Genomic DNA, 13,202 nt, shown 5'->3' on the forward strand with positions numbered 1-13,202 from the left:
TTATTAATGAAGCTATCTAAACGGTTAACATGTCAACTAATTTTCCTACTCGTAATATGTTATCAAAATCTGAAAATAAATCCGATTAACATTAAGAATATAACCAAATTTTTAGATCACGTAATTATTTAAATTATGAAACGTATTATGTTTATTCAAGTTAAAGTCAGTAAATTTACGTTGTATATGTCAATAAACAAAATACTAAATAATTATAATGAAAGAGATTAGAAAAACTTTTAGATTGCAAAGCTATTTTACATAAAGGAGAAATAATACTGGTCAGTTTAGATTATTCATGTGCACATAAATAGAAGACAAAAAAATTAGAATTTTAATTTAGAACCGCTAGATTAATAAACTAGCAGTTATAAGACATTACTCCATTAAACAAGCGCATCACAAGAAAGGAGAAACGACTAGCTTGTTAAGGTCGCCGGAAGACTGGCAGGCCGTGTCCTTTCGGTGCTATAGGAAATTTATGGGATAGGCCTATGTCCTTCATTAGACTCTCTACAGCTGAAAATACAATAGAACTTATTTATAAATACTTTTACAAAAACAATCAAAATATTATAAGGAAAAACATTATATCAGAACATCACACACACGGACGAAAAATATATACTATATTAGAATATGTCGATAATTATTTACAATTACACAATGATATACTAAACCGTTAGAATTAGGATCTTGCTTCTCTGATATTGTGAATAGTACATTAGTATATCCATTTGCACATATAATGAAGCTTATCAACAACGAAACGTGAAAAAACATTTTCTCTGGTGCTTTAATTAAAAATGACATTTTTGAAATATCTGAATTACGAATTCACTAAGGCTATGAAACAAGCAAATACAATACCCTCTCCTGTCTTTATTCGATATGAAATAGGACCTATTGTTATTCACGGATTAAAGCTTTGTACTCATCTGACATGCGGCTTCATAGGGTTTGTATGCGAAATCGGGCGACGCTGAATGTAAATGTATTTAGAGTGACTAAGCCAGAGGGTTCCTTCAAGATCTTTGACACATGCCGTTACATTACATATTTTTGTTAAGGTCTTAGGTTGCTTAAACCGATGTTCTATGGAATTACAGACCACATCAGTTCCACCTGGTAACTTATATGCGGTAATGCTGCTGATAACAGTAAAATTTTCGTTTCACTAATAAAGCTGTTCAATTCAATTCAAGGCATACTTTCTAACAACGATTATATTTTAGGTCTAGCCGGTTAACGATGATGATTCACTGCGTTCTAAAATCAAAAGAACTATGTACTGTCTCTACATGTAACTAAATAAACATCTTGTTCGCTGGATCAATTTATATAATTATTTTGAAAATATATGTTCATGCGTATAATTATTGGAGTACTCTATGTTGCTTGTTCTTTGTTATCATTACTTTTGCATTATTTTCGTAATCCTATAAGTAGTTTAGTAAAATAAATAATTTAATTTATAAACAAGACTAAAAAGAAACGACAGCAGGAATGGTTATTACTACTTAAACAAAATTTCGCATTCAACATACTTATAACGTATCGAGAACTTTCTCCGCGTTAGTTTTCGAAACCAGTTTTTTTTTTTAATAAATATTCGATGAATACACAAATTGAATTATTTTCATTAACTAAAATATCTGTACAGGCGATCTTAAACTAGTGGCAATGATAATTAAATTTAATCGACGTTTTAAATCGGAAATTCAATACAAATGCAAAACATTTATACGCGATATTGTATGATGTTGTATTGTGATATTAACAAAACAGATAATATATAACATAGTAAGGCTCAGTACATCGAATCAGGAATAAAGAGATACGTAGTTTGACGTGACAAGAAGTAGGCCACATAGCTCCTAGTACAGATGTCCGTTGGGGCCTTAACGTTCTAAAGTGGAGACTACTACTGAATGGCACGCATTGCTAAGTATATCCATTCATAAGGTACACTCGCCGTGTTATGATGACTGAAAGCTATGATATGATGTCACTATCTATGAGCCTATGTCCAGCACAGGACATCCTACGGCTAAAATGATAATGATTATTACAACTATGAAAACAAAAGACGAATCGTCATGGTACGTTCCGACTACGATTGCTCTGCTATGCAAAGAATCGTTGTTAGATGAGGGCATCCAGCTAGTAGTCGCCATTATCTACCACACTATGCCGATGTACATAAACGACGATGACGATGCGATAGGCAGAATTATCAAGAACGCAATGTACGCTTCACCAGAACGTACAATTGTATAAAACGAAGAGTTAAAAACTGGCGTAATCACATATCATTATTATAATGATGGTCAGAAGTCCTTCCATAAAAAGTCCACATTACACTCGTTGAGCAACGTTTGATGACACTTTATTGTTTTAAAACCTATATTTAATTATATTATAAACAAACGTGTTAATATAAATTCAGCAGAACAAATTTATTAAAAAAAGACTGCTCTTCCAACTAAGGAATTATAATAATTTTCTGACAGCTTAAAATAAATATTAAACTTTTTTAACATTTGACAGATAAATCAATGTAATGACATATTTTTGCTTCATGTATATATTTAAATTTCCTACAGTTATTTAATATTTGAAAATGTCTTCAACATCGTCAAGTGATAATATTTGCTATCCGGAATTGCGTTACGATTCCGGCATTAAAGGTGCATGCAAGGTTCCGGTATATCCAAACTTGGGGGGCCACCCACTCATATACTATGCCCATATCGTAAGTAATATATTATTCTATCAAACGACAATTTAAGGTAACGACGTCGATAGATCTAGTGACAGATAAACAAATAAGTAAATAAATTCTGAACATAACTAAATACGACATAACAAAAGTTGTTGAATTTTTTTATGAAATTTTCCTTTAGTTGAATAAATTAAAGTACTCACTCGTGTACGTCAAAAGGAGAATGATAGGAGAGCTCAATGTAATAGAAAGTAGTATCGAATTGACCTACCTTTTAACGATAACCTACCTAATAATGACATCCCACAACTTGAAAACCAAAAACTTTAATTCACAAAATAAATCCCACAAAATAGAGCTAGGGGTGTTCCAAATGCGTCCCAATCTAAGAACAGCTGATGAAAAATTGGTCTGCCTCAGTTTTGTGATTTCCAGGAACCATTTTTTATACTGTAAGAGTAATTCATTTCCAAAATTTACTATCAAATTCTTTTAGACTATTGTAGGATGTTTTAGTAGTTTTATTTGATGCTTTTTTAAATTAATGAAACGATAATTCTGGGGTTTTACATATTTACGAAAAAACAAACTCACTTCGGATTTCCTAATGACATTGAATAGATTGCAAATATCATGCAAATATATGCACTGTCTTAATTAATGTGAATGCATTATTTTCATGTTAATTAATTACAGCCACAGGATTGTCGACAGCAACGGAATAAATTCAGTAAGAAAAATAGCCCCAATTGTTTCGTAAAAGCGTTTCGTTGGTATACTCAGGTAATTTTTCAATTTTTTTTTAACAGAAAAACAATGAGGTATCAAACATATATACATTTCGTTAACCAGTCTTACGTCGTTATTAGAAATTAAATAAGACATGACTTCTCTAAAAAGTGGTAATTTTGGCCGCTATTAATATCCCCATAGATTTCCAACAAAACCGGACAGAAGCAATGTTAGCGTCTGGTTTCTGAAACCACTTACCATTTAATAATTACTTACTAATAATAACTCTAAAGATTATGTTTCTATACCCATTAATAACAATTCTTAAAAAGTATGAAATTCGATTAATTACGTTTTTATTTTCTCAAAGACTTCTGGTATCTAAAGATATTAAGAAAAGATGAATGAAATTATTAAAGAAAATGTATGTTTTTTGTAGGAATTGCCATCTCCACAAGCCGTGACTCCTTGTAATAATATAAACATAGGTGGTTTTGCGGCGTGGCTAGATAAAAAATATGAAGAATTTCTTAACGACAGCAATTGCGAGCAGACCTTGCAAACGCAATTTAGATCAAGACAGTGTTCTCTTGACGATAAGCAAAGGATAATTGACAAGTAAGACACTTATGATACGCTATAGTGTTATTCAGTAAATATAATTTGAATTCTATTTTTTTTTTACAAATTTCATTTTAATACAAGATGATTTGTTATAGATGTAAAAACTTTGGCTTTAAAAAGGTGAATGTATAGTTCATTTCCTATCAATTAATGTACGTCACACCGGATCCAAAATTTAATGGTTACAAAAATAATAAATACCTTAATAGCAAAATAGTAAGAAAAAGCGTTTTCAAAATTCTGATTATGAAGTATTAAAATTAAATATTGTTTACTATCTGTTTCTGCAGACTGGAACACCTGAAGGAATTAGCCTGTTGCGTTCCAAAAAAAATAATTTGACATATTTCAGAGAGATAACTTTACATACAGGTGATTGGGAATAGGTTTAAAACTTTTTGCGAACATAAGAGCTATACAGTCCCCTGTTTAAAACCTTACACCATTAACCAATTAACCTGTACAATTTGAGCAGACATGCAAAGTGTTCTCGAACTAAATGTGGCACTAAAGCTATTTTAAACAGTACTTCCCAGACAGATATAGAATAGTCATCAGCAGTAACAATCTTGTCTAGGCTCTTCCAAAGAGTACCTGCAAACATTACGTTAACGTTAGGTTTAAGTTTTTACATACAGACGTGTAATTTTATCTTAAACCCATTTTATTTTTAGGATGGAACATATTCCGCGAACAGCAAAAAAGTTTGCAAGATTGAAAAGGTTTTTCATTGCTCTTCTCTATTGTTATATTCATAATATCGTGGTAATTTACAAATTTAGATATTAAAAACATTTCTTTTTAGCCCGTGGAAAAAGAAGAGACGTTTTATATATGAAACGGAAAGAGGTGGCATGTATGAAAAGTTAGTATTATTTTTAATTTTCTATTGTGTTTTTTATGTATTTCATTCAATTTATATGTCTCATATTTCAGAAAAAGTTTCGAATACCTACTGCGGCCGCAGGACATATCACGGGCAGCTTCTGAGTGCTGTCAGAGGTATACATATAGAAAGTTGAATTCATAATCTTTTTATTCAAGTAGACACAAGCATTTTCGAACCACCGATAATGTTAGCGTCTTCTCTAATAAGCTACCACCAGCTTGAAATGATAATCTGCTGCGAAAAGCCGGCCAGAAACTACATAGTTGCTCTTTCTAAATGAAATATAACAATTTTTTATAGTATACATATCTAGTATATAAATGAGTCAACATACCAAGTTCCACATTTTTCGACCAACTAAAAACTCTGAAATGTTTATATTTATTCAATAATATGGTTTTTACTTTAGATTTCAACCCTGAAAAGAAAGATCTAAAACCCATGAAGTGTTTTTTGTAAATTATAAATTAAAAAATAAATACACTATTTATGTAATTTACGAAAATAGTTTTAGAATTTATTAATGTTACTTATACGTCATTTAGGACATCAAGCTATAATCGTTCTGATGCCACATTTGTCACTTCAAAAAGCCCAATTTTAACAAAAATCAAAGTGAAATCCCACAGCACGATGTGTCTAACGAAAACGAAAGATGTACTGGAGAGGCAAATAAATATTACCAATTACGATGACGAAACATTAAATACTTACAAACAAACGAGCACAGAGAAACCCGGAACCCTTTTAGAACATGCTAAACTGACTAAACAAATATTCGATTATAAATCCCCTAAAAAAACTCCCGGTAAAGGTGTTATATGTGAATGTAAAAGGAATGATTTGTCTTACAAAAGTGTGATGACTCAATACAGTAAAGTCACTCCGGCAAATCGTAATGTTACTGTCTGTTGTCAATGTTCACTGTACAAAATTGAAAAGGCTGATGCTAGCAGTCAACATTTTGAAATCGAACAATTTGGAAAGGTACGATGTTTTATAGTCTCGTGTTTATTATCAGGTGTTATATTTTCTGGTTGTATATCCTTTTTTATTTTTCTTAGAATATGTTCTTGCTATGTAGTATTTTTGTTTACTTTTGTTGTTTTTCATGGTCCTAGTTTTTTGAGATCTCACGTGCTTTTCTGATATGTGTAAGCAGGAACATTATTTACAATAAGTTTTGGGTTTTTTTAAATTGAGGAAAAGTAATCTGCTGCTGCGTATAAATCGAACGACAATAAATTGTGAGAGTCCTTCCCACTAATATACTACAACTTTCACGATACGTTGTTACGCGATCTCTTATAATGCCTACCGAACATGTTAATATATGTTTATCAAACTCTCAATTTAATATCGGCCGTTGTATTACTTAATTTATAATAGAGGCAGAATTAATAAACTGGTTGATGTGTTTGATGTTTCGTATACGATTTTTAATGTATATGAGTTTCGTAAAGATTAGTCATAAAAAGAGATTTGTCACAATCGAAATTCATCAATAGCTCATCAGGTCAAGAACGATTTTGATTAACTTGAGAAAAATAGTATTGCACATTAGTCGCTCTCTCTATCATGTCTATGCTTATTAAAAGTCTTATTTTAGGATTCATATGCACAGAAAAAGGGTAGCTGCTCATGTTGTAAATGCTGTCAAATAGAAGAGTCACACCAGCCACGTAATAATCACTTACCTAATATTAAATTCAGTGAAGTAAGGAACTTAAAACAAGAATTGCGACTCACTAAAGGTTCACTAACATACGGTGTTCAAACATCGGATCATTCTATAATATTTGTAAGCACCATTTCTATTTTTTCGCATTTGTAGACGAAGTTGAGGAACTACTTTCATTTATATTAATCGTGTGATGTTTTCCCTTTAGAAAGAAGATCCATTAGTCGTGAAAATACTGTGTGAAAACGAATAATGCAAAGAGTCAAAAAGAGCAACTTTTTATAATAATAATCTTTGATAAAGAAAAATTGGTTGAAGAAAAATTAAATGTAAATCTGTTTTTATTTTTTTTATTACATTTATGCTTAAAATTAATATTTACACTTATACAACAAATAATCAAGGTAACTATATTAATTCGGAGGTCCGTAAGATGATGCAGGCTGCGTTTGAGGTAAGAAATTTAAACTTCCTGAACTTGAGTTAGATTGATCAGCTGTTTTTATAGCTGGTGAGCTATAACTTCCTGTGAGACTAGATGTACTGGCTGATGAAGACGATGAACTTGAAAACGGCGTTAACCCGACGGAACTGGTTGGCAAAAGAGAATTTTGTACGAATGACGTTACTTCTATACTAGGTTTAACATTTTCCAACGTTACACCAGACACTAGGGACAAAAATCCAGCTTCCTTTGCAGAAGTGTGCTCGTTTTCTTTGATAATATTCTGCACTTGGCTAACAACAGTTGAATCAAGAGCTTCGCTGTGAGTTTGACTCTGCCCAACTGTGTTGTACTGATTCGTATCGGCCTGGTAACTTGACAATGGTGTACTGCTAAAAGACTGGGATTGAAGAGGCAGCTGTGATATAAATGGTACAATTGGCAATTGTGGCTGTTGATAGGCATAACCTTGTCCTGAGCTAAATTGCTGTTGTTGATAATACGCGATTGGAGATTGTTGTTGAGGCACGATTGAACCAGGAAGTGGTCGTATAGGTTCTACCGGAATTTGTGCTGTATATGCTGGCAGAGGTTGAGCTTGAGGTTGACCGTAGGAGAAGCTCGGTTGTTGATAAATTTGTTGAGGTCGTGGATAATTAACTGGTAATCGTTGAGGAGTAGGTTGCGGCGATGCGTAGTAAGGTGTTTGGAGTTGTGGACGTGGTTGTTGCTGGAATTGTATTTGCGGATGAGCGTAGTTGTATCCTGGTTGAGGATGAAATACTTGGGAAACGTGTGGTTGAGGTAAATGATGGTGGAGTGGTGGTGGAGCTGGTTGTGCGTAGTTGAAGACCGGCGTATGATGCGCAGGTCGTGGCAGGTGGTATGGTGCCTCCGCCGCTACCGCTGTCACCAATGATATGACCAGTATCTGTAATTAACACCTTATGTTATAACACAATTTTTACTCATTCGTTTTAAATGGGTGTGAATAATTGAAATAAACACAACACTGGTTAAGTTCTCACTGATTACACTCGCTAATGAGGCAAGTGACATTGTTTGGACTGTATTAGAAACTTGTCGAAGCTGCTAAACTGTTAACTTTGGGAACGTGTACACAGTTTTCACTTTCGTCAAGTCGCGTGCTTACTCACCGCGCTCATCATGGCTGGTGTGGGATTGTGTGCGATTTGTCAAAAAATCTTACGGTTTTATACCCACCACTACTTCGTGCCTCATAGCTAGCGGTCGCGCCTACTTTTGGGTGTGATTGCAGTAACCAATGCCTCGCTAAATATTCTGATCGTAAATATTTATTAAATTAACTTTTTTACATAACTATACCGAATATAAAATAAAAAAATATATTTGATTAATATTTCAATTTAGTGACTTAAAATTTGGTTAGCAAGCGTGATAAATAAAATTACATATATACTATAATTATAAAAGACAATAAGTATGCTGTAACATGACAAGCTGAACCCTTTATTCCTTCTATAATGCAACTGCGTTCCGTTTTTAATGTGACTCACCGCAAGGACTTTTAATAAATGAAACTTCTTACGTAAATTACAAACTGTCCCAAAATGCAGCCTATTTCCTATTGTAAGAAAAAAATAACTTCTTAAATGGCTTATATATGCTTTACCATGTTTCCCAAAATAAATTTTTAAGGGACACTAAAAAAGCGTTCTTGCAATTTTTTCAAACACAATACTGATTATCCCGTTCTCATTTTGATTTGTTTGAAAATGAATGTATATTAAATTACAGCTTTTATATGGGCATTACCATATTTCTCGCAATACATTTTAGTGATTCTTTTTTATCTATGTCTAAACTATATTACTTGATAAAAACTTGATCGATTCGTTCAAAATAAAAGTAATTATACGGTATTTATTTCTGGTTTTAATTTAATTCATGGTTTTATTTACATAAAAGTTTTGTTTTACATTGATTCTGTCCATGGTAAAAGTTTTTGTAGCGTCGGATCGACCGATAAAAGCCTGTTTGGAAAATAGGTTATATGTGTTTAACACAATGACTTCGCCGCAAGAGATCCAAATTAGTACATGTATCGTAACAAGGTCTACACATTTATGGCAACGTGTGAATGTGTAAAGGTTCTTTACAAACAAATATAATAACTTAGTATGATTACATGCATTTGTATAGTCAACTTTAAAATCCTTTCCAAATTTATTGCGTTAATTAAACGTATACACCTTGTATGGTAAGAAAAATTCTATATATTTCTTTCCTAATCTGGTACAAAAAATCTGCTTGAAACACCCCAATTATGACTATGTACACAATTACAACTGTTCACGCATCTTATTTATTTACAGGCAAGAGGACGTTTATTATTCCTTATTTGTATATTAAAAATGTTACTTATATGGTAATCTATTTTGGAGGAATATAAAATATCATTCGTATCCAAATTGTGATGGCAAAGCATTAAAACCAAGGAGAGAGTTGTTGACCTTAAAAATTATTTCTTTGTGGCATACTTTACACTCAATGAAAACCCAGACTAGTAAAAATTACATAAGAATGACATTCAAGTCAACGTATGCGTGACATTTTCATTCATCCATTCATTCAATTCATTGATAAAGGAAATATTACAATAAAAACTGGGACGTGTTTGAAATACTTCTTTTTAGATTCTCCGAGCTCATGAAGTACACGGAAGGATTTTTGGAAGCTAGGGCTCAGTATAAACTATAAAAATACATTTCTTACATGAAGGTTAATACTTCCTTCCTATTAATACACCACGTTGCTTCTGTTTTTACTGCATTTAGATATGAAGTTGTACACCAAAGAGAAATCCGAACATTCAATCTCAGTGAAAATATATCATTTCCGACCCAGAACGTTTACTGCTAAGCATTGGTCTCTCCTTTAGATTCCAGAAGACACAGCTAGAAGCGGTTTGCATCCAGCATTTTCCGGCGACCTTAATAAGCTCATCTGTCCACCTTTTGGGTGGATGTCCCACTCTGTGCTTACCGGTCTTTGGTTTCCTCTAGACCCATATGGCTCCAACGGCCATCTGTTCAGCGCGCTATGAGAATAGTATGTTATTTATAATTATAATAGGATAATGTTCAATACGATCCCATTCGATGTTAAAGTCAAAAAAGTCAATTTCTTCCTAATCTAATTGGTTTAGTGCCGCCGAGAAAGTATCACAAACCGATTTGTCTGTATTTTAGTAATTATCTTCAATAAAACCTCTTGATTCAGTCTATGCAAATTACATCATGCTTAACAAAGAGAAAGCTTATTTAAGGAAACAAGTGTTTAAAATATTATTTGTTCTCACATTTATGTTGTTGTACTAAACACCTCAACGTTAGTATGTTTAAAAATTGCTTGGTGGGGGAGATTAACGTTATAGGACATGAGAGGTTATTTCGCTTATAGTTTTTTTTCTTAAATAAAATACGATTCACATGGAGGTTTTAATTATTTAATTAAATAGGCACGCCAACATCTCAACAATATAGGTTTACGTGAGTTTTGTATAACAGAGTACAATATGAAATGTTTGGTTATTGTAGGCGTACATCGCCCCAAGGGCTTATAGTATAATTTATTCTGATTACTTGTGTAGATTATAGGAGTGCCCAGAAAATTAAATTTAAAACAAAAATAAAATTGAGCTGCCTTGTAATGGTGCCAACCTTTAACTTAATCCACGAAAGTCTCAAACAAGGCTCTATTCTAAGAAACTTATCGGTTTTTTGGACACTTTTCATAATATTTTTAACACATTTAGTAGAGAAAATCATTCCCAATTTTATTATTTATTATCTATTAACGCCTATATATATATATATATATATATATATACATTGTATACATATATACAGATGTGTATACAAGTAGACAGGCGTTTTCTACATCAATTCATAAACTAAATTATACCGGTGTTTCGCTCGAATGGAATTATGGTCTATAATTTCAAAATTCTACGCTTGCGAACGTTGCATTGACCTCTGAGCATCAGTACGCAATTATTTAACCAACAGATTTGTAGACACGTGTATGAAGACGAAGACCTACGAAAAAGATGGTTCCACTGCAAATATTATGAAATCGCAAGATAATTCCAATGTCAATATTAGCTGGCCAAATATCTTCATTGTACAGGGTTGGCGGTCATCAGAAATAACTTTTAAGGGTTACACATTACGAGAACATTAAATTATTTTACCTCCATATTAAACTTTCTGCTTATATGACCTATCTTTGAAAACTCTATACATTATATAATTCATCTCATACTTATAGAACATCTAAGTCACATGCTTTACATTTGTATTTTGTAAAGATTTCTTACAACGGTATTATTACCTTTGTGTATGTAGGAAGTTTTTAATTGATAAGGATTCATTGCTATAGTATTTTTGTCTTTATGTAGGTGGTTTTTTATCGCGGATAATGGCGTTTGCTTATAGACATTTTAAACTCACCGGTGAAATTTGTAAAAGCATATCTTTCTTTGCTTTAAAGAAAATTACATAAAAATCGGTTTAAACCGTTCACGAGTACGCTTAGTATATTTAGCACAACATTGGACGATTTAGATTTACCTTATTTTGAAATCTCTTCGAAGTCTCCAGTGAAATTTAAAATAAAATAGTTCCGTTTTTTGTTTTAAAATTGTGATCAGGCAACCCTTACTGCATGTAATGTTGCCAACTATTTACTAAACCATAAGTAGCCCATTTAGGGGCCAGAGTGCAAATAATGAGGTAATGGAGAAATTCAAACGCCCAATGCCGCGGGCCATGTCGTCTTGTTTCCTCCATAGAGATAGCTATTCTTAAGAAATGTTTTTATAATTAAATTTATTCGATGTAATTCGCACCTTCGTCATTCATAATAACTCGTAATACTTACGAAATATTTTTTACAAGAATTGTGCGAACACTTAACGACTTTGTAAGTCAATGAGTCTCTACACTCTTTAGTTGAAATCAATTTAATAACTATTCGTTATAAGATACTATTAAAGGCTTAAAAAATAACAACAACTTTTAATTTTTACACCTGGTTTATATTATGTATTTATACAAATCTATTTTCATTTAGTTATTTACTTTTTGAATTACATAGGTTAGTCTTTGAGTGCGCAATAGAGAAAGCCATGCTCAGATTTCTCTGGGAGATCGAATCAAAAATGAGGAGATCTACAGAAAAAAACCAAGGTTACCGACGTACCTCGAAGAATTGCACGTTTGAAGTGGCAGTAGGCGAGGCACATCGTTCGTAGAACAACGAAGGTTCTCGAGTGGCGACCACGAAACGATGTACATGAAATGGGTAGGCCTCCCTGTAGGTAGACCCACAACATAAGGTCACGTAGAAGCAATAAAAATGAAAGAAAATGTGAAAGAAGATAGAATGAAAATGAATATTATGATGGACAAACGAAGATGAATAAATAAAACTATACTAAAAACTTAGTGGAATCAAAGGACAGGATCCTAAAAAATGATAGAGCAACGAGAAAAAAACATAGGATCGCGGGAAGTCGCTGGATGTAGAAGATAACGCAAGGCCGGTCTTTGTGGAAAAGGTCTCTGCCTTGCAATAGGCGTGTATCCGCTGAAAAGAATAAAAGAAGAAATGCTGGTGAGAAAACCATTGTGTCAAATAATAATGAAACTTTCATTAATTAAATGCATTACTTTATTTTTCTCTTAATATTCGTAAATTCTATGACGTAACGTATGACGTAGTAACATTCATAAAACAAAAACGCACTAATGTTAGCTGAGCGGATGAATTATTTTATGTAAATAATGTTTGTTAATAAATATAATTTGAAAGAAATGGGTTTAATTTTTTATGTAAAATGTTATAATGTAACTATGTTTCAGCATCTTTGAAACAATAATATCGACAAATTATAGCTTGAATAACAGACATTGCACTAATTTAAAGCTATTGTCATGCACCGCCAAACGTTTCAGACACAAACGTAATCTATGTTTGTGTTGCGAATGTGACAGCTATATAATTAAAGCTTAAACTCTTCTAACTACAGATAATATATTCCTCTATTTTGTTTTTTAGT

The 13,202-nt window shown here is 32.5% G+C and overlaps 1 protein-coding gene across 1 annotated transcript; it reads right to left on the bottom strand.

Moving 5' to 3' along the window:
- Positions 1-7,064: 7,064 nt before the first annotated feature.
- Positions 7,065-8,262, bottom strand: LOC137929894 (daxx-like protein). Its single transcript, XM_068773022.1, has 2 exons — positions 8,254-8,262; positions 7,065-8,027 (listed from the first exon to the last, which is right to left on the bottom strand). The coding sequence occupies exons 1-2, from the start codon at positions 8,260-8,262 to the stop codon at positions 7,065-7,067; spliced, it is 972 nt and encodes a 323-aa protein (XP_068629123.1).
- Between the last annotated feature and the right edge of the window lie 4,940 nt (positions 8,263-13,202).

The sequence above is a fragment of the Battus philenor genome, unplaced genomic scaffold (assembly GCF_028537555.1).
Source record: "Battus philenor isolate CCGP_79_NKW_IND1 unplaced genomic scaffold, ilBatPhil1.0.hap1 SCAF_5, whole genome shotgun sequence".
NCBI lineage: Eukaryota > Metazoa > Arthropoda > Insecta > Lepidoptera > Papilionidae > Battus > Battus philenor.